The sequence below is a fragment of the Dermacentor andersoni genome, chromosome 7 (assembly GCF_023375885.2).
Source record: "Dermacentor andersoni chromosome 7, qqDerAnde1_hic_scaffold, whole genome shotgun sequence".
Lineage (NCBI taxonomy): Eukaryota > Metazoa > Arthropoda > Arachnida > Ixodida > Ixodidae > Dermacentor > Dermacentor andersoni.
The window spans coordinates 30,741,991-30,765,234 of NC_092820.1; the positions used below are offsets into that span (position 1 = coordinate 30,741,991).

The following is a 23,244-nucleotide window of genomic DNA, read 5'->3' on the forward strand; positions in this document are numbered from 1 at the left end:
GATATTTCACTGGTTTCCGCAGCATCAAGTGAGCCCATTACGACAGTCATCAGTAAGTTGACTGACGTGGCTGCACTGTGAAGCGGAGTGGGCCGCCCACAAGGAACCAAGCTCGTGGGCCCTGGTGACTTGAAAAGGGCAACGCACCCATCATCGCAGCTACTTGGCAGAGGAGGCGGCGACCAGCGCTGACGCTTACTTCTGGTAATTTCACGCGTTTCCGCTGCATCAAAAGCGTCCATTCGACAGTCATAGGCAGGTCCACTGACGTGGCTGCACTGTCAAGCGGTGTGGACCACCCGCAAGAAAATACGTGTGCCCTGGGGCCCTATAACGTAAAACTATTCCAATATGTTTCTATTCCAATCTCCTGACGTCACATTTGCGTAACCACCAACGCAAGCACCGGGCGGTAACCCGCAGGGTTGTCTGAACAGACCAATCAAAGGCTCTCCTCGTTCATAGGAGGTCACTTTTGTTTGCTTGAAAAACGAATAACATTGCCTACACTGAGCGGCTTGTCATATCTAATTGGCTGACAAGAGACAATGAGAACGCTCAAGTGGAGAGGGACTCACTGAGACAGATCCAGTGCACTGAAAATCAATAACCGGATGAAGAGGGTGGTGTCGGCGTCTGCGATTGGTCGGCTTTCCCTTACTTAGCTAGTGGTGGCTGGTCGAAAATCACGGCGGCATGCAATGGAATCTTAAGAATGATGCTAAAAGTGACCCTCAGCAAAGAAGAGTTGGCAGAATGAAGTTGTAAACGGGCCGAAAGGGCTCTAAAACGTTACATGGCCACGCAAGAAGTTTTATTATACGCAAATACACCCATGCTATCCGGCAGGTGCGAGTAGCCAGCGTCTCAGCGATCGGCGGCCGCCATCTTTTATTCCTTTCGGAACGGGACAGCCTTCGGCTATTCCGAAGAAAATTCAGTTTTGTTCGGCATATTATTGCATCTTTATCGCGTACACGTCCCTTTGACGCGGTGAGTTTGGGCAGTTGTGTGACGTCGCGTGACAGGCAGGTGAAGTGGGTGCAGCCCGAAAACTTTTTACCAATAGCCGAGGGCTAATGGCGAAAAAGGGTCGAATCAGAAATAACTGTTTTTCTTTTTTTCTGTCAAATTATACATAATCAATGTGTACACATCGTATCAGATGGGGAGGTACGGCAGTTTTCGTGACGTCGCGTGACAGACAGGGGAAGTGGGTGTGGTCGAAAAAAGTTTTTGACCAATCGTGGAGGGTGAAAGCAGAATCGGAATAGAAAAGTTTGGAATAGTTTTACGTTATAGCGTTCCTGGTAACTTGAAAATGGCAACGTACCCACCATCGCAGCTTCTTGACTGCGAAGGCGGCGTATAGAGCGAAATCTTATTCTGATCATTTCACACGTTTCCGTATGATCAAGCACACCCATACGACAGTCATATGCAAGCTGACTGACGTGGCTACACTGACTATCATTGTGGATCGCCCACAAGGAAGCACGTGTGCCCTGGTGACTTGAAAAGGGCAACGCCCCCCTCATCGTAGCTACTTGGCAGTGGAGGCACCGAGCAGTGTTGACGCCTACTTCTCGTGATTTCACACGTTTGCGCAACATCAAGCGCCTCCATTCGACAGTCATCGGCAGCTTCACTAACGTGGCTGCACTGTCACGTGGTGTGGACTGCCGGGAAGGAAGCACGTGTGGCCTGGTGGCTTGAAAATAGCAACGTACCCATCATCGCAGCTACTTGGCAGCGAAGGCGGCGTGCAGAGCGGACGCTTACATCTGCTTATTTCGCACATTTCCACAGCGTCAAGCAAGCCCATTGCGAGTCGTGGGCAAATTCACTGACGTGGCTTCACTGTATCATAATATCATAAGCGAATCGCAAGTTACTAAGGTGTTCTCCATTAACTCTTATCCCCAATTCTTCCCAATTCAGGTCTCTGAATACCTCCTGTAAACACGCTGTGAATAGCATTGGAGAGATCGTATCTCCCTGCCTGACGCCTTTCTTTATTGGAATTTTGTTGCTTTCTTTATGGAGGACTACGGTGGCTGTGGAGCTGCTACCGATATCTTTCAGTATTTTTACATACGGCTCGTCTACACCCTGATTCCGTAATGCCTCCATGACTGCTGAAGTTTCGACAGAAGCAAACGCTTTCTCGTAACCAATGAAAGCTATATATAAGGGTTGGTTATATTCCGCACATTTCTGTATCACCTGATTGATCGTGTGAATATGGTCTATCGTTGAGTAGCCTTTACGGAATCCTGCCTGGTCCTTTGCTTGACAGAAGTCTAAGGTGTTCCTGATTCTATTTGCGATTGCCTTAGTAAGTAGTTTGTAGGCAACGGACAGTAAGCTGATCGGTCTATAATTTTTGAAGTCCGTGGCGTCCCCTCTCTTATCGATTAGGATTATTTTAGCGTTCTTCCAAGATTCTGGTACGCTCGCGGTCATGAGGCATAGCGTATACAGGGTGGCCAGTCCTTCTAGAACAATCTGTCCACCATCCTTCAACAAATCTGCTGTTATCTCATCCTCGCCAGGTGCTTCCCTCTTTGCATAGCTTTCAAGGCTTTCTTTACTAATTCCGGCTATAACTGTGGGATTTCAAATCCCTCTAGACTATTCTCTCTTCCATTATCGTCGTGGGTGCCACTGGTACTGTATAAATCTCTATATTACTCCTCATCCACTTGAACTATCTCATCAAAGTAGTAATGATATTGTCGGATTGGTCTCTTAACGCGTACATCGGATTCTTGCCAATTCCTAGTATCTTCTTCACTGTTTTTAGGCTTCCTGCGTTCCTGAAATCAGACCTTTCGTCTCCTGCTTACCAGTATCCTGTCTAACGGAGTTACCACCGACTTCTATTGCATACTCCTTAATGATGCCCATAAGATCCTCGTTCATTCTTTCAACATTAACGTCCTCTTCCTGAGTTAAAGCCGAATACCTGTTCTATAGCTTGATCTGGAATACTTGTATTTTCCCTCTTACTGCTAACTCATTGATCGGCTTCTTATGCACCAGTTTCTTCCGTTCCCTCCTCAGGTCTAGGCTAATTTGAGTTCTTACCATCCTATGGTCACAGCAGCGCACCTTGCCGAGCACGTCCACATCATGCATGATGTCAGCGTTAGCGCAGAGTATAAGGTCTATTTCATTTGTGGTCTCGCTATTCGGGCTCCTCCACGTTCACTTTCGGCTAACCTGCTTGCGGAAGAAGGTATTCATTATCCGCATATTATTCTGTTCTGCAAAGTCTACTAATAGCTCTCCCCTGCTATTCCTAGTGCCTATGCCATATTCCCCCACTGAGTTGTCTGCAGCCTGCTTCTTGCCTACCTTGGCATCGAAGTCGCCCATCAGTAGAGTGCGTTTTGTTTTGACATTACCCATCACCAATTCCACGTCTTGATAGAAGCTTTCGACTTCCTGGTCATCGTGACTGGATGTAGGGGCGTAGACCTGTACGACCTTCAATTTGTACCTTATATTAAGTTTCACAACAAGATCTGCCACCCTCTCAGTAATGCTATAGAGTTCCTGTATGATACCAGCTATATTCCTATTAATCAGGAATCCGACTCCTAGTTCTCGTCTCTCCGCTAAGCCCCGGTAGCACAGGACGTGCCGGCTTTTTAGCACTGTATAAGCTTCTTTTGTCGTCTTAACTTCACCGAGCCCTATTATATCCCATTTACTGTCCTCTAATTTCTGCAATAGCACTGCTAGGCTCGCCTCACTAGATAACGTTCTAGCGTTAAACGTTTCCAGATTCAGATTCCAATGGCGGCCTGTCCGAATCCAGGGATTCTTAGCACCCTCTGCTGCGTCACAGGTCTGACCATCGCCGTGGTCAGTTGCTGCGCTGCTGCTGGGGACTGAGGGCCGCGGTTTCATTGCTGTATTCATATGGAAGGTTGTGGCCAAGTACTGCACTAGGGTGGCCAATCCTCCTCTGGTGAGGGAGTACGTTACCGGTCTTGGTCACGGGAATCAGGCCGAACTCCAGGCCTGTTTTTCCAATTTTATCAGCACAGACATTTTTTTTATTCCGGTGGAACATTGCGTGGCACCGGGATTTGAATCACGGTCCTCTTGCAGGCGAGGCGGATGTTCTACCTCTACGCCACCGCCATCGCCACCGCTGCAGGCATGTAGCATATAGCTATGGCATATAGCTATAGCTATAGCAAAAAGAGCGCCCATTGCGGAAGTCATAGGCATGGTGGCAGACGTGGTTGCGCTGACAACCGGTGTGGACAGCCCATAAAAACCACTTTTGCCTGCTGTGTGAACAGGACAACGTACCCACCGTCGGAGCTACATGGCGGAGGTGGTGAGCAGAGCGCACGCTTAACTCTGAGCATTACATAGGCTTCCGCAATATCACGGGCTTTGCCATTGCCGCAGTCTTCGGCAAGTTGTCTGACTTGGCTAAACTCGCAAGTGGTGTGGCGTGCCCACAAGGAACCACGTGTGCCCTGGCGACTTGAATACGACAACACGCCCTTTGGTGCAGCAGGACGCACAGTACTGCAAAGAAAAAATGTAGCAGTTTTGCCCGAAGGGAGATAGCAGCGATTGCGATTGCAAATCAAATAGACAGGTATACCTATTATAGTAGGTTTATCGGCCGTATTAGCTTGGAAACATTCGCCTAATAACAAAATGAGCAACCGTGGTGTCAGCGCGCACAAGAAAACGCGAATACATCACACTCGATGATCACGGAGACTTCCAGTTAAAACGCTGGCGTGAGGAAGCGCAGCAGCAGCAGCTAGCGAAGTGGCATTCGTGCTGTTGATCGCTTCACCGCAAACATGGAGGGGAGAGCGCAGCACACGCATAGCTAGGTGCCGTCGGCCCATTGAAGCTCTGTCCCTGAAGCCGGCCGCTTTGAAGAGGACGCCCACGCGCTGTTGCCAAAGAACAGCGCCCCACTTACCCCCCTGCCTTTACCCGGTTCCGGTTCCGTGAGCGCGACCAAAGGCGGGGCACTTCCTGCCCGCTTTTGTCCCTCCCTTGAGCACGCGAGATTGAGCCAATATCGTCGGCTGCCATTGCGCGCGGTCATGAAATGCACATTTGCTGCTGGAGAACAATGCCGCCACCCGTTCCTCCATCCCCCTCATCCGCCCACGGCCTTCCGCGCGCCACATTGAGCCGCGATCATCAGCTCGCTCTGCGCGGTTTCACTCGCGCGTACAGCATGCGGCGCGTGGCGATGGTGTTATTGCTCGTGGACTTTATATGGGGCATCCCGTCCCCGCCGACGCCGACGACGAAAATGCGCGTTTGATGTTCATTTAATTGCTATCTCAATAAAACATGGAAGGCGATAGATCACGTGATCTATAAGAGTCATAGTGGGGTCTCTATCTGCGCAGACCTGTTTCTGTTTCGCCAACACAGATGGCGCTTACGCACGTCTTCAGGAACGCAATACTAGGCATGAAGTTTATATATTTCACATCAAGCTGCTTCACTCAGGTTTCAGCAAGAATCATGAAAGTGAACCAATGGATTTCTACTCAATAGACTATTTACGAACAAATCATCGTGCACAATTTCACATGTTATCAAGAATCCCAGCACAACGTACATCAGTCAATCATATCTAGTGCTTGCTAACTGTTACGCTCTACCGGCCAAAGGCCGGCAGCTAGGCGATGAAATCCAGGCCGATTCGCAGAGCAAAAAGACGACGCTGTATTTCCAGCTCGGAAATATATATAGAAGAGAAAAGAGAGAAACAAGGAAAGAGGGACCATCGACGCATGCGCGGAGAGGTGCACGTGGCTCCGAATAGGTTATCTGCAGCACTAACAAAACTCTCTTAGTTGACTCGCCAATACTCTAGAAGTTCTAAAAGCTACCTCCTTATCTTATACAGTGCACATTCAGACCCGTTACATTGGGACCGTTGACAATACATGTAGCCATTTCAGCTAAACGAGATAGTTCGAAGGACACCTGCAATAGCGATTGTCGGGATGAATAAACAAAAACACGTTTCGCACAGAAAACGTCTTGGGAACTTACCCAGCCTAGTTCACGTCTTCCGCCTCTACTCATGGTAAATTCGATTGATCGAGTTCATTTGCAAAGTCGTTACACCGCATAGGAATTGTTGGCGCGTAACGAAAATTACGTTGCAAAGGCTAACCGCTTTTGTTGCTGATGTGCGCACAGTCAGAGCCTTTCCCTTGGTTGCCTTTAAGTTTTGCATGGACATTTTGCGCAGGGTAATCGACATACTTAATGTACAGACGTGACAGGTGGAACTGTACAGTAAATATTTTCTTTCATTGAAGGAAAGAAAAATATTATGTAAAACATAACTAATTCATCTCTGCATTTTTTTGCAGGACAAAGCCAACTTTTGGCCCCAAGTGAGTATCCTTCGACGTACGTAAGTTAACACGTGTCACTACCAAATGAGTAGGCATAATTTTCTAAATAAATCTACGATAGGCTACCACGCTGAATGGTAGGCGCTGCCCCAGTGCTGTGAACCTCCGAAGCCAGCTTCCTCCTACCTTGGTAAAAAAGTTCCCTGGGTCTTTCTAGGTTTTGATAAAATCTGGATTACATATTCATATTATTTTTCCGCAGAGTTAAATTTGTCGGTCAATTATAAAAGATCACTGACACTGGCGATATTCGCTAATGCGAAATTTGAGAGTGGCTCTATACATTTTGAATTTCACGATATGGTGGCTGTCACGGACAATCTGTCTGGTGCGGCGCGTTGCCAATGGACCCCAGTGAAGCACGACTGCTTCGCGCTACACTGGCGACATATCGTAGGCATCGTAGCCACAATAAACATTTAATGTTTTCGCCATGGCCTCCTCCTAGTCTTTCGTCCTGTGTATTCCTTATTTATTTCCCTAAATAAAGTATAAAATTCTTTGAGCTACGGAAACATCATAGGGAAATAAAAGGGGGCGGAATAGCTAGCTGCAGGTATGAGCTGAACTCACATCTTCCGAATAAAGCATACAGTACTTTACCAATAAGCTACCCAGACGACCATTCTCTGGCCCGCTTTCTTGGACATTTGCGTGTGTATAGCATAGATGTGTATAGAACCCAAGGTGGTCGAAATTTCCGGAGTCCTCCACTACGGCGTGCCTCATAATCAGAAAGTGGTTTTGTCACGTAAAATCCCATAATTTAATTTTTAATTTAACTCCTGCGGGGACGGTAGAGTATCCGCCTCCCGTGCAAGAGGATCGTGATTCAAATCGCGATGCAGCACAATTCATCATCATCATCATCATCATCAGCCTGATTACGCCCACTGCAGGGCAAAGGCCTCTCCCATACTCCTCCAACTACCCCGGTCATGTACTAATTGTGGCCATGTTGATCCTCCAAACTTCCTAATCTCATCTGCCCACCTAACTTTCTGTCGCCCCCTGCTACGCTTCCCTTCTCTCGGAATCCAGTCGGTAACCCTTAATGACCATCGGTTATCTTCCCTCCTCATTACATGTCCTGCCCATGCCCATTTCTTTTTCTTGATTTCAACTAAGATGTCACTAACGCGCGTTTGTTCCCTCACCCAATCTGCTCTTTTCTTATCCCTTAACGTTACACCTATCATTCTTCTTTCCATAGCTCGTTGCGTCGTCCTCAATTTAAGTAGAACCCTTTTCGTAAGCCTCCAGGTTTCTGCCCCGTACGTGAGTACTGGTAAGACACAGCTGTTATACACTTTTCTCTTGAGGGATAATGGCAACCTGCTGTTCATGATCTGCGAATGCCTGCCAAACGCACCCCAGCCCATTCTTATTCTTCTGATTATTTCACTCTCATGATCTGGATCAGCAGTCACTAACTGTCCTAAGTAGATGTATTCTCTTACCACTTCCAGTGCCTCGCTACCTATCGTAAACTGCTGTTCCCTTCCAAGACTGTTAAACATTACTTTAGTTTTCTGCAGATTCATTTTTAGTCCCACCCTTCTGCTCTGCCTCTCCAGATCAGTGAGCATGCATTGCAGTTGGTCCCCTGAGTTACTAAGCAAAGCAATATCATCAGCGAAGCGCAAGTTACTAAGGTATTCTCCATTTACTCTTATCCCCAATTCTTCCCAATCCAGGTCTCTGAATACCTCCTGTAAACACGCTGTGAATAGCAATGGAGATATCGTATCTCCCTGCCTGACGCCTTTCTTTATTGGGATTTTGTTGCTTTCTTTATGGAGGAGTACAGTGGCTGTGGAACCGCTATAGATATCTTTCAGTATTTTTACATACGGCTCGTCTACACCCTGATTCCGCAATGCCTCCATGACTGCTGAGGTTTCGACTGAATCAAACGCTTTCTCGTAATCAATGAAAGCTATATATAATGGTTGGTTATATTCCGCACATTTCTCTATCACCTGATTGATAGTGTGAATATGATCTATGATCTATTGCAGCACAATTACCCACCGGAAAATACAAAAAAAAACGTGTGTTGAGAAAATCGCACAAACAGGCCTGGAGTGCGGCCTGATCCCGGTGACCAGAACCGGTAACGCACTCTCTCACCAGAGCAGGATTGGCCACCCTGGTGCAGTACTTGGCCACAACCTCCTATATGAACCCAACAATCAAACACCGGCCCTCAGTCCCCAGCAGCTGCGAAGCAACTGACCACGGCGGCGGTCAGACCTGCGACGCTGCAGAGGGTGCTAAGAATCCCTGGCTCCGGACAGGCCGCCATTGGAATATGAACCTGGCAACGTTTAACGCTAGAACGTTATCTACTGAGGCGAGTCTAGCAGTCCTATTGGAGGAATTAGAGGGCAGTAAATGGGATATAATAGGGCTCAGTGAAGTTAGGAGGCCAAAAGAAGCATATACAGTGCTAAAAAGCGGGCACGTCCTGTGCTACCGGGGCTTAGCAGAGAGACGAGAACTAGGAATCGGATTCCTGATTAATAAGAACATAGCTGGTAACATAAAGGAATTCTATAGCATTAACGAGAGGGTGGCATGTCTTGTTGTGAAACTTAATAAGAGGTACAAAATGAAGGTTGTACAGGTCTACGCTCCTACATCTAGTCATGATAACCAGGAAGTCGAAAGCTTCTATGAAGACGTGGAATCGGCGATGGGTAAAGTCAAAACAAAATACAGTATACTTATGGGCGATTTCAATGCCAGGGTAGGCAAGAAGCAGGCCGGAGACAAGTCAGGGGGGGAATATGGCATAGGCTGTAGGAATAGCAGAGGATTGTTATTAGTAGAGTTTGCAGAACAGAATAATATGCGGACAATGAATACCTTTTTCCGCAAGCAGGTTAGCCGAAAGTGGACGTGGAGGAGCCCGAATGGTGAGACTAGAAATGAAATCGACTTCATACTCTGCGCGAACCCTGGCATCATACAATATGTAGACGTGCTCGGCAAGGTGCGCTGCAGTGACCATAGGATGGTAAGAACTCGAATTAGCCTTGACTTGAGGAGGGAACGGAAGAAACTGGTACATAAGAAGCCAATCAATGAGTTAGCGGTTAGAGGGAAACTAGGGGAATTCCGGATCAAGCTACAGAACAGGTATTCGGCTTTAACCCAGGAAGAGGACCATAGTGTTGAAGCAATGAACGACAATCTTATGGGCATTATTAAGGAGTGCGCAATAGAAGTCGGTGGTAACGCCGTTAAACAGGAAACCAGTAAGCTATCGCAGGAGACGAAAGATCTGATCAAAAAACGCCAGTGTATGAAAGCCTCTAACCCTACAGCTAGAATAGAGCTGGCTGAACTTTCTAAGTTAATCAACAAGCGTAAGACAGCGGACATAAGGACCTATAATATGGAGAGAATTGAGCCGGCTCTCAGGAACGGAGGAAACCTAAAAGCAGTGAAGAAGAAACTAGGAATAGGCAAGAATCAGATGTGTGCGTTAAGAGACAAAGCCGGCAATATCGTTACTAATATGGATGAGATAGTTCAAGTGGCTGAAGAGTTTTATAGAGATTTATACAGTACCAGTAACACCCATGACGATAAGGTGAGAGAGAATAGGCTAGAGGAACTTGAAATCCCACAAGTAACACCGGAAGAGGTAAAGAACGCCTTGGGAGCTATGCAAAGGGGGAAGGCAGCTGGGGAGGATCAGGTGACAGCAGATTTGTTGAAGGTTGGTGCGAACACTGTCCTAGAAAGATTGGCCGCCCTATATACACAATGCCTCATGACCTCAAACGTACCGGAATCTTGGAAGAACGCTAACATAATCCTAATCCATAAAAAAGGGGACGCCAAAGACTTGAAAAATTATAGACCGATCAGCTTACTTTCCGTTGCCTACAAAGTATTTACTAAGGTAATCGCAAATAGAATCAGGAATACCTTAGACTCCTTTCAACCAAAGGACCAGGCAGGATTCCGTAAAGGCTACTCAACAATAGACCATATTCACACTATAAATCAGGTGATAGAGAAATGTGCGGAATATAACCAACCCTTATATATAGCCTTCATTGATTACGAAAAAGCATTTGATTCAGTCGAAACCTCAGCAGTCATGAAGGCACTACGGAATCAGGGTGTAGATGAGCCATATGTAAAGATACTGGAAGATATCTATAGCGGTTCCACAGCCAGCGTAATCCTCCACAAAGAAAGCAACAAAATCCCATTAAAGAAAGGCGTCAGACAGGGAGATACGATATCTCCAATGCTATTCACAGCCTGTTTACAGGAGGTATTCAGAGACCTGGAGTGGGAAGAATTGGGGATAAAAGTTCATGGAGAATACCTTAGCAACTTGCGTTTAGCTGATGATATTGCCTTGCTTAGTAACTCAGGAGACCAATTGCAATGCATGCTCACTGACCTGGAGAGGCAAAGCGGAACGGTGGGTCTGAAAATTTATCTACAGAAAACTAAAGTAATGTTTAACAGTCTCGGAAGAGAACAGCAGTTTACGATAGGTAGCGAAGCACTGGAAGTGGCAAGGGAATACGTCTACTTAGGGCGGGTAGTGACCACGGACCCGGATCATGAGACTGAAATAACCAGAAGAATAAGAATGGGCTGAGGTGCGTTTGGCAGGCATTCTCAAATCATGAACAGCAGGCTGCCGCTATCCCTCAAGAGGAAAGTGTATAACAGCTGTGTCTTACCAGTACTCACGTACGGGGCAGAAACCTGGAGGCTTACGAAAAGGGTTCTGCTGAAATTGAGGACGACGCAACGAGCTATGGAAAGAAGAATGATAGGTGTAACGTTAAGGGATAAGAAAAGAGAAGATTGGGTGAGGGAACAAACGCTGGTAAATTACATCTTAGTTGAAATCAAGAATAAGAAATGGGCATGGGCCGGGCATGTAATGAGGAGGGAAGATAACCGATGGTCATTAAGGGTTACGGACTGGATTCCAAGGGAAGGGAAGCATAGTAAGGGGTGGCAGAAAGTTAGGTGGGCGGATGACATTAAGACGTTTGCAGGGACAAAATTGCCACAATTAGTACATGACCGGGGTAGCTGGAGAAGTATGGGAGAGGCCTTTGCCCTGCAGTGGGCGTAACTAGGCTGATGATGATGATGATGATGATGATGATGATGATGATGATGATGAGAAGATTAGCCCTTGAATGTTAAGCCAGCGACGCTCATGGTCTAGCACGCGGATATGTGATGTCCTTTTAAACGCAGGCGTCACTTGGGGACGCCCACGAGGCGACGCTAAACACACCTGATAGGTACACAAATGGCGTAATTTCCACGATATTATACCAACTGTCCTCGTTCTTCACTCAGATGAGCTTGCGCACTAGATAAGGATGGGTGGTCCTAACATACTAGAGCGCTATATCAGGTGCTAGAAGCACGCGTAATGTGACGTCAGAAGCACATTGAAAAGCACAGTGAAAAGCTAGAAAACCCAGTGCAGGGAGCTCTTCTGCGCACAACACACTGCTATTTCCGAGGAACCACAAAGAAAACATCGCTAAAGTTACTCTCCGAAATCCTCTCACCCCTCCAGAGAAGCCGCGATATTAAGCCTGCATTCTATATCCTCGGCCTTTCTCTCTTTTAGCCTGGTTTTGCCATTGCTGCTAGAGAAAGGACTTATGTGTGCATCCTATACTTGTACAAAATTGAATGGTGTAACAGACGCAGCAGCATGTTCCGCGTTCGCTGGGATGCTTGCAAATAGAATGGTCATGACGGAATGTCTCCTAAGTGCCCGACAGAACTAGAGTGCGCACGAAATTATCATCTTAAACGTAAATAGTTAGTAGGACATTCACATTCTGTAACTAAACAATAATTCCAAGATTTTGGTGGATTGTGAACCAGACCGTTCTAAATAGCTAAATTTACGTATTTCACTGAAAATAACAGTTACTTTGCTCGGTTCGAGAAATCGCTCATACCTCCTCCGGCCGCCCGCTCGGCACTTCCTTATTATTTTGATAGGGTTTTACATGCCAAAACCACGATTTGATTATGAAGCACGTCGTAGTGCTTGGGGAACTCTTTAAATTTGGACCACTTGCGGTACTTTAACGTGCACCTATATCGATGTACACGGATGTTTTCACATTTCGCTCCTATTGAAATACAGCCGCCGTGGTCTGGATGCGATCCCGCGACCTCGTGCTGAGCAACTCAACGCCACAGGCACTAGGCAACAACGGCGGGTGCTTCCTTATTCGAGCATGTCAACTCCAGACAATGTAATATCATCGTATGCAATAATGGTATTCGCTCACGCGAAGTTTGACCACCTTTAGCACCAACTGCCATTCTCTCCACAAATGGTAGTGCCTTCCACATCGTTTCCTGACACAGCCGCTCCCACTCACCAGCAACTAATCGTCTTTCTACTGGCCTGACAACTGTTACTGCTGAAGTTCGTGGCAGAGTGTATAATGTTACTGTTGTGGGGGCGGTCCTCCAGTCTTTAAAGTAAATGCACAATGCGTACATGTATGTATTCTAAAATGTAATCTTCGCGGCCTGCCGAGGATGTAAAACAAACCTCGCAAGTGGGTTCGCGTCAAACCCCATCCTTCGTGAGCGGTATGGCATTAGAGACTACTTGATAGTCCCTAATGCTTGATAATGCATTCCGCATTATCAAGCTGTTTTTCGGTTCATACGCTACTCCAACCATGGAGGATCGGCGCTGTGTACACGGGAATGTTCCACTGCATAAAGCCGCCAGATGCAGTGTCTTCAAAGGAAAAATTAAATATAACACAAATAAAACTTAGTGCTAGCGACGCACAACATGATTTCCCAGGCTGTTTAGGCGGTTTCGAGGACTAAATGTTCCAGACAAAGAAAAGTAATCAAACCAAGCTTACAAAGTTCCCTTATTAAGGCTTCTTTAATGCGAATGCCTCAAATGCCTCTGTTTAGGGGATACACACGAGTGGTGAGCGCAGTAGGAGCTTGTTCTGGAAGTTGATAAAGCTAAGATAGCACATGGCGTCTGCAGAAAGTATATTCCAGTCTTTCGGAGGGCGCACTAAAAAGGATACAAATAATCTGTGGTTCGGACTTGCGACTTGACCATAGTTGTGATGAAATGGTATAGTGGCCACATGGTATGCAGGAGGCACTGAAATTTCAATTCACGTGCCGCCGGAAATCAACCAGTTCTCTTTTTTTTTTTTCAAATAGGTATGTACCAACAACGACATGCTGTTTGCTTGGTTGTATGGTTTATCATCTAGAAAGATGTCTTATGGAGATTTTGGAGGGGCTCTAGGTGCCCGTTGTCGCGTCCACAGCTTTGGCAAAATAGTCGAGTACCTATCGCTGCTGTGCGAGGTGGACTACTGCTGCTTCCAGGTACCTACCCGTAAATTATTGACACACGTCCACACGTCCACAACAAGCCCACGTTGCAACCCACGTGCTTGATCATCTTTGTTGGGTAACCGCTTTTCACGGGAATGAGGGATGAATGTTCGGGGTTGGCGGTGGTCCTAGATGGCGCCCCTCGGTAGCCCGTGTGCACTATGATGCAAGATCCAGCGTCCTGTGGAGGACAGCGTTTATTTCCGCAACAGAGCGCCTGGCCACGCTGCGCCCAGACAACTCTCCCCCTCTCATCATGAGCGGCCATTATGAAAAGCTTCTTCTAGCTTAGTCAAACAACCACAAACAAAAACGCATACATTCTTTGAATGATCGGGCTTTCACCCGCTTTTGCGGCAGCGACACTCCATTTCTTTGAACCCCTGAAGCGTTTCGAGTTACTCGCTACCGGTAGCCACTCGTCATGCCTATTTCCTGAAACAGTAACTGGTTAGTAGTACTGCGCAGCAACAAATGTTGAAAAGCTGCACCCAGTGAAATTTCCTTCCTCCCTTAAGGTCCCACCCACGGTTCACTCCCACGAAACTCAGTTTCTGCGTTGCTTTGTCAGTGCTCTGCACACTGCCTGAGCGAACGCCGTCACGGCTATCAAAATAATTTTCCTCAGAGCCCCCTGTGCGTTGCTGAATGGCCTTGGTGCCGCTGCAGCTGAATGCAATAAGTAGAAGACTGCTCAGAAAAGCATTGCAAACCATAGCATATACCCCAACTAGTAAACTCTTCAGCTGAGTGCCGGCGTACGAACGTAAAACATTGTAGCTCAGCGCAGGTTGCGCTTGGATGTACCTGTAGATTCCCTGATGTTATTCAACATTCTATCCACTGTATTTTGTCACCGAACCATGTGTAGTCTGATTGTATGCGCGACACAAATTATGTAGAACTCTCTGGAAGACATGCGGGCACTAGCGATTACGCTCGAACTGCTCCAACCTTCGATGAGTAAGGGACAAATCCGACGCACATGACCCACTGATCAGATTTTCGACAGTCAGAGACTGTACTCGCCGCCATCGTTGTGCTTCTAGTGTAACGTGGATTTAGGGTGCAGGTTCCCCCAATAATAACTTCCGTAATTCGGGATTTCGCTACTGCCTTAATTCAAGGTCACAACAGTGTGACAGTTGGTGGACGTGTTACGTTATGAAAAAGAAATCCCCTGCAAGCGCAAGCTGTGAGCACATCGACGTCAGGGCGCGTCATTTAGCTAGGACTTCTACAGGAAACTTCCAAGAAGATCAAAGCCAAGCCAATAGTCGAAATCGTAGCAGCCGTGTCTCTCATCGTCCTGCAATAGGCCAGAAAGCAGAGCCGCGCACCTTTCGCAGATAATCGGCTAAAGACCGTTTATCTGTATACATACGAAACGGTCGCGATGTTTAGGAAGCGGCACTCTCAGAACATGTTATGGCGTGTATACTGCTCCTGGGATGATACCACGGGGACCTGGTTTGAGAACCGCGAGACAACACTGATGACATTGGGCCGGTTTTGCAACGGCTTCCTGCAGAGATTTACGAGCGTCCTGCGCAAAGAAAGGTCAGAAGCTCTGCAAGAAGCCTGACTGTAGCTTTCTAACAAGAGCGTCGTCATTTACACGGATGACCCGTCAGCTTCGCCATGATGACCCGAATGTGTCCGAGGAAAAGAAAGTTTGTTTCGTCAGGCGGGGAATAAAACAAGAACTCTTCACTGCATTCATTCGCAACCCAAAAACCAGTTAAATAATTTCAGTGGAAGCCAGCGCCACTTAAAATGCGCTAGAGATGCGCATTAAGCAATATCAACGCCAATAATTTGCGCGGAAGCACGAAGTCCAAGCACATGGCTGCAACGAGCACCGAGAAACCACCAGGGTCATCGTGCATGAAGAACTGCGTAAAATAATTTCTGAGTCGCAGGTTGAAGTGGCCGCGATCAACGACACCATCAAAAAGAAATGCAGCGGTCACTGTTGGTTCCCTTTGTTCAGCCAGAATTGCCGCAGCCCCAGCCTCGGGCAGTGACCAGCACCGCCGTCAGCCGCTGTCAGCTTCCTTCTTTGCACCCACGTGTACTTATTATCCTTTTCCGGTCATCTCTTTCCACTGGCTAAGAAATGGCAAACCTTATCGCTCAGCGTAGGGCGCGCCTGCGTGTATTCGAAGTTTCCCGAGTGTTATCGATGGCTCTATCCATTGTCTGGTTGTCACAGGGTCTTGTGTAATCTGATTGTATGCTCGAGGTGAATTTTGTATTGTTTCCTGGAAGATACGCGCGCACCAAAGAGCACGCTGGAACCTACGCTGAGTCATGCATAAAAGGGGTCGCGAATGACGCACTGATGAGGTTTTCGGCGGCCGCCAACTGTGCTCGCCGCTGTCTTCGTGCTTTAGGTGTAACCGGTTTTTTGGGTGCCGGTTCGCCCCATAAAGCATTGGTTTCGCGATTTCCATTTGATAGAGCGAAGCTATTGGGTGTTCTTTCCAGTGGCGAGAATGGGTTTCCGCGTAGTACCTCGTAATGGAGCGAACGAGCACAGCATAGTACGAAGCCAATGCCGAGTGCTTGGACCTTTATGGCCCCTTGGCGGAGGCAACACACCTCTCTGGCCTTCATTTCACGTAAACGGCACCTCCGGGCTCACCCTACCTGGGGAAAAGGGAAGCTGCCATTTTCCTCTTCTCTTGAATCTTCATTTTTCCCATTTCGACTCTTTCCGGTCGTCTTTTCGCTTTCTTTTACTTCCAGTTCTCCAACAAGTGTTAACATGGTGCGATGTAACCAACCTTGGTTACAGCATATACGGGTATAGCGATAATGCGTGGTTGGCTTGGTGGCGCTCACCCACACAGCCACACCCTGCCATGTCCATTTGTTGTGCTTAGTGGTTGGTGACAGGCATCGTCACCGAATAAACTACGCACTTTATGTAACCTCAAACGCCTTCTGAACTGAGTGTCTCTGAAAGAGGTGGCGCACCAATGCAACATTCCAGCTTTTTTGCGGTAGCAAATATATGGACATTGACCGCATTTTGTCTTTCGAGATTTTAGACGTATGGCTTAGCTCTGCATGGATTTCGATTTGAATAGCAATGCTTTAGATCTTTGTTTACCTTTGGCTCTTAAGATGTTCAACTACGTTGTCTATAGTGGACTGAAAATAGTCTAATGTTTCATTTCTAAACTTGCCGTACATACTGGCGTAGTAAACTTGTGGATGGCAAACGTTTTACCTGCAAAAACCGGAAACTTTTCCAAGAACCTAAGGAAGGCTGAATTAGCTCATGCAAGTGAAAAAAATAAAGCGATCAGAACTGACCTTATTGAAATGTCTGCCGTCATATAGCAGTTATTTTCAGTTGCACACAATGTCAGGCAATGGTTCTACACATATGGTAATTTTTTTCTTGTTTACATCGTGAAGTGCGCATAAAAAATGCTGGATCACACACTTGATGAAATGCATCAAGTTACAATGAGAAACAAGAAGGCGTGGTAAAGCGCGTGGTAAAGCACGTGGCGTAAACAAAATCAAAATGCGCATACGCACTGCATGTTTTTCCTCTAAAACATTACCCGTGAGAGCCACACAAAAGGTGTTGTCAGCAGCTGCACGCACGTAAGGGTAAAAAAGGATTGTACGGCCCGTGCGCAATTCCTGTACGACATCAAGCTTGAGCAATAGGCTGTTGAGAAATTCGAACAGAACATATTGAATACATCAAATTTTCATAATGTTAAGCTTGCACTCTTGATCAAAACCGATTATTATAACGATTTTTGGTGAATGCTTACGCAACATGTAAAAAAAATATTCACGTGCACGCTGGACGCTGTTGCTCTAATACAAAGACAAATACGGACAAATGGTGAAGGACACAATGTAACTTCAGAAAGGCTGCAGTTTAAGAACAATATAAAGTAATGCAATTTTACACCAACCATTCTCCTACATGTACAGAATTAAGTCCATGCCTTTACAAATTATCGAACGTAGGGAAAGCAAAGGAAAGATGTAATGAATCACCAGTGTAATAATGAGCTCAGCGGCGGATATAAATAAGAGAACCCTGTGTTTCATTGGCCGTGAGCGATGCGACAAAGAAGAAGAAATCGGGCTTTGAATTCGTCTAGCTCACTGCCAGACACGGAGTTCTTGAAGCGAATGCTAAGTTTCGAATAACGAAACGTACTTGCCAGAGAAGGTTAATTTTACAATAAATAGTCAGAACCCTTTCACGACACTTGAGGGAGGAGGAGGAGGAGGAGGAAAGAACTTTATTGTGTGCCCTGCGATTTGGTGGGGAGGGCCAAAGGCCCCGCCTAGGTGCGGCCAGGAGTTCTTGGGTCCTGAGGGCATCCTCGGCCCGCTGGACGGCCCATAGTTGATCTTCGAGGGCGGGGCTGAGCAGCGCGGCTTCCCAGCGCGTGCGAAGGCTGCTGCTAGAGGCCGCGTTTCCTTTATTGTTATTTATCCCTCGGCATTCCCATAATATATGCTCCAGAGTGGCTCTGGATTCACGTAATTTGCATTTGTCGGTAGAATATACATCCTGATATATGATGTGCGAGAGCGCAGGATTCGGATACGTCCTAGTTTGTAATTGCCGCCATGCGACAGACTGCTTTTTTGTCAATTTTGTGTGAGGTCGCGAGAATATGCGCCTCTGTAACCTATAATGTTTCGTAATGTCATTATATGTTGTCATTCTGTCCTCCCACTCCCACTCATTTACCGCACCGTCACATCCGGAGGGTGTCGGGGCGTCACTTGCGACTGCGGCTCGGTCCGTAAGCCCTCGAGCCGCGTCGTGTGCCGCCTCGTTGTTGCCGTCCTCCTCGAGGGTGTGAGCGGGTGTCCAGGTGGTGTATATCTTTCTTTTGTAATTTTGGCCTCCTGCAAGAAGAATTCGTAGTGCCTCCGGGGAGATTCGGCCGTTGGCAAAGTTTCTTATTGCCGTCTGAGAGTCGCTGACTATCACGGTTGCGTTAGTCTGAGCTGCTGCGAGTGCTATGGCTACTTCTTCAGCTATCTCGTTACTTGTGGTGCGTATCGTCGCGCACGTCTCGCACCGTTTCTCCCTATCGATTACGGCTGCCGTAAACTCCCGTCTGCGACTGTATCGAGCCGCGTCTACGAACACTGCGTCCTTGTCGCTGCCCAATTTCTTCTGTATTTGCTTCGCTCTGTTATTTCTTATGTCCTTATTGTATTCTGGGTGCATGTTCTTTGGTAAGGGAGGTATTACCAATCTTTTCTTCGTATCTCTCGGGATGTCCACCTTGACACCATGCTGTGTGTGGTAACCTATGTCTAATCTCTCTAGGATGTGTCAGCCTGCTCTAGTCTTAGACAGGCGTTCATATTGCGCCGTACGTTGCGCTTCAATGAGCTCGTCTATAGTGTTGTGTAGGCCTAATTGCAGCAACTTGTCCGTGCTGGTGCTGATCGGTAGTCCTATGGCTAGTTTGTATATTTTCCGAATGAGGCATTCTAGTTTGATCTTTTCCGCGACCTGCCATTTTAAGTGCGGTGCTACGTGCACTATTCTACTTATTACGAAGGCCTGTATTAACCTGATCGTGTTTTCCTCTTTCATCCCGCTATGTTTATTTGTTATCCGTCTGATTAGCCTCATGATTTGCGCTACAGTTCCCCCCAGTCTTCTGATGGTTTCTCCGTTGTTGCCCTTGGCTTCAATGAGGAGCCCCAATACCCTGATTCTATCGACCTTGGGTATGGGTTTCCCATCGGCCGTCTTTAACTGTATCTCCTCTCTATGGGTGAGCTCTTCCCAGTAGTTGCCTGGCTTGCGACCTCTGCGAGTCGGTCTGTACAGTAACAGCTCCGATTTCTCTGCCGAGCATGTTAGCCCTGTCCCCTCTAGATATTTTTCGATTGTTTCGACCGCTGTTTCAAGCGTTTGTTCTATCGGCCCGTCACTTCCGTTTCTCACCCATAGGGTGATATCGTCTGCGTATAAGGTATGATTTAGACCCTTGATTTCTTGCAGCTTGACTGGCAGCCCGATTAGCGCCAGATTGAATAGCATCGGTGATAAGACCGAGCCCTGTGGCGTACCTGCGCTGCCTATCTCGATATCCTCCGAAACTAGGTCCGCTATCGTGATGTTTGCCTTTCTACCAGTTAAAAAATTGCGTACATAATCGTACGTGCGTTTTCCCAGTCCTAGGTCGCCTACTTTATCTAGTATCGTTGCATGTGAAACGTTATCAAAGGCCTTTTTTAGGTCCAACCCGAGCATTGCCTTTGTCGATCTGCCCGAATCGTCTATGATCTGATGTTTTAGTTGTAACAGAGCGTCCTGCGCTGAGAGGTTTCTCCTGAATCCTATCATCGTGGGCGGGAGCGCGTCGCAGTCTTCGAGGTAGGTGGTTATCCTCGCTAGGACCACGTGCTCCATGAGTTTCCCCACGCAAGAAGTGAGAGATATGGGTCCCAATTTCTCAATTTGCAGTCGCTTGCCCGGTTTAGGTATTACCACGATTTGTGCCGTCTTCCATTGCTGCGGAATCTGCCCTGCCTCCCAGCATTCGTTAATATATTCGGTTAACTTAGCTATAGACTCATCGTCCAAGTTCCTTAGCGTTTTATTCGTTACACCGTCTAGTCCGGGTGCCTACTTGCTATTGAGTTTCTGCAGGGCTGCCCTGACCTCTGAGTCGCCGATTTTGCTGTCTAATTCGTCATTTACCTGCCCTGTGTAGTCAGGGTGTATGACGGGCAGCGCTTGCGAGATGTATCCTTTCTCGATTTCCTTGAGGAAGTCCTGCTCTGTCCCTCGTTACAGAAACAGAGGTAAATATAAAAAATTCACCGACGATACGGTACTCCCTAATGTGAATTTTGAGTGCTCTGTCCCTCGGTACAGAAACAGAGGTAAATATGAAAAATTCACCGACGATACGGTACTCCCTAATGTGAAATTAATGTAAACTGAGTCCTGCTCTGTCCCTAGGTACAGAAACAGAGGTAAATATAAAAAATTCACCGACGATACGGTACGGATACGGTACCGACGATACGGATAAAATTTCCAACATCTGTCATGAGCGCATGCGATGCACCACAAACGTTTCTTCAATTACAGAAAAGCATCTAGTCTCCAGAAGCTTCAGAAATGCAAAAGCTGCTTTAGAAGGCACTATCAAGTTTCAGAAAATCTACCCACAATATGACAAGATTTGAGCATGGTGAAATACTGATGTTCTTTTTTTAAGCCACAATTCTCATCTTTGAGCACTTCAAGCAGGTGCATTCTTTCTTTGCTTTTCCAAGAAAGTGCATAATCAGAAATCCAGCAACGTATTAGGTTTGCAGGATCCCCTAATATCTGGTAGAATTTCTCTGCGACTAAACAAGCAATGTCATCTAAAGCGGGCGAGTCAACACGGAGGACGGAAGCCACAGATTCCTTTTTCAAAGAAAATAGTATCGCCGTATGCATGAGCTCAGACGCATCGTTTTCAGAATTTGCATTTTCGGAAAGCTTGAACATCTTCCAGATCATTATGTATTTCAGTTCAGACGTGAACTGAGACACTCTAGGATTGGTTTTGCATCCCTGTTCTATCTCCAGTGGTCAAAGATATTTGCCACGCAACCCGGCTGGACACGGCGTGTGAGCAGAAAAGAGAAATCATAATTGCTTGAGATATCTTCCATTGCAGAAAAATAGCTCTAATTGTGACCTGACATCCAATAAGTGTGTATGGCTGATGCCTTACTCCAAATTGCCACTTAGATATTCACAATATCTGCCTCAAGAAACACGGTTAACTCGACGTCGCCTTTACGGATTGCCTGCCGCAGCTTCTGTTCTGTATTTTTACACGTGAGCTGTTTAAGCAATGAAACAGCTTTTCTATGCAGTCACAAACATTAGCAGTTGACAGTCTCTCTTGGGAAAGTTCTTTGGCATATACGATTGTGAGCAAAGCGATTGACACAGACGAAATGAGGACTTCAGTTGCCCTATTTACCTTCATTGCACTGAACTGTTTCTGAAAAAGCATATGGGACAAATCTGAAATTTTGTTTTTAATGTGAAGCCTGTGTGCTTGCAAATTGTTACGGGTACTTTTGATGAGGTGTGGAACATCAAATATAAAGTAAATGCCTTCATCATTTACAAAAAAAGGAATGGCGTTGCAATCGGCACGCTCAGTGAGTTAGCGAGGCTAATGTTAGTAGCGCCCTGGTCACAAATAACTGCCTTCCACTGTGAGGCCTATTCCATATACAGATAGGTGGAAGCCGCATGCCCAAACGTTTAAGCAATAGGCTGAACCTATTTTTTTGAAATACCGCACAGAAGGAATACCATCGCCCTGCCCGCTACTGATGATGTGCTTTCCCTTCCATCATCTGTAAATCCATGGATGACATCTTGTGTAGCATCATACACAATATCTTTCTTCAGAATTATTTCGTCAAAAACTATAGAGCAGACGCAAATACGTCGCCTTCATGACTGTTTTGGGAGCTATGTAGGAAGTATTTTAGGAATAATTCCAGGACTCATTTTTGCATTGCTCAGCCAAGAACGCTTCGTTGGCAGTGTTACATAGGACGACAGAAAGCGGCATGCTGGTGGGCCGCGAAAGTGCAACTGGTGGGTAAACTTCTTTAGTCGAAAAAAAAAAAACCGCTTCCCTCTAGCCTTTAACTACCACGCCCATACCCACGCCCAAGTACCACGCCCATACCTCTGTCGCTTGCGTCGCACTGAACTATGAATTCCTTTTTGTAGTCTGGCGCGCGAAGCACTGGACGAGAAACCAATAGCGTTTTCAAACTTTGGAAAGCGTTCTCTTGGTCCATATCCCAGAGTACGTTACTCGGTGCTCCCTTTCGGAGGGTGTCCGTTAATGGACTTGCCATTTGCGAGTAATTCGGTATGTACCGTTGATAGTACCCCACAAGTCCCAAAAATGAACGCAGGTCTGTTTTCGTGCGCGGCTGAGAAAATTCTCCAATCGTAGCTATTTTCAGCTCGGCCAGCCGTCACATGCCTTGGCCGACAACATGGCACAGATAAGTAACCTGTGAACAACCAAACCTACACTTTTCCGCTTTCATCGTTAAGGCGGCTTCCCTGAATCGTGAGAACACCTGTTTGAAGTGCGAAACGTGTTGTTCCCAGCTGTCCGAAAAAATTGCTACACCATCAAGATAGGGCACGACGAACTCCTGCAAGTCTTTTAGGACAGTATCCATTAACTTAGAGAAGCTAAACGGCGCATTCTTCAGCCCGAAGCTGAGTGCGAGAGGGCGAAAAGTGCGTACAGGTGAGATGAATGCGGTATAGCGGCTGTCGCTTTCTGAAAGGGGACATGCCAGCACCCCCGCACGAGATCTAAAGTTGAAATGT

At 46.8% G+C, this 23,244-nt stretch overlaps 1 protein-coding gene across 2 annotated transcripts in view; it reads left to right on the forward strand.

The window, feature by feature from the left end:
* The window catches only part of LOC129385937 (uncharacterized), a 199,533-nt gene that overhangs the window by 73,987 nt on the left and 102,302 nt on the right, over positions 1 to 23,244 (forward strand). For both annotated transcript variants that reach the window (XM_055073112.2, XM_055073113.2), the window contains exon 3: positions 6,390 to 6,413. In XM_055073112.2, the coding sequence (XP_054929087.1) occupies positions 6,390 to 6,413 (24 nt within the window). The remainder of the gene's footprint in view (positions 1 to 6,389; positions 6,414 to 23,244) is intronic.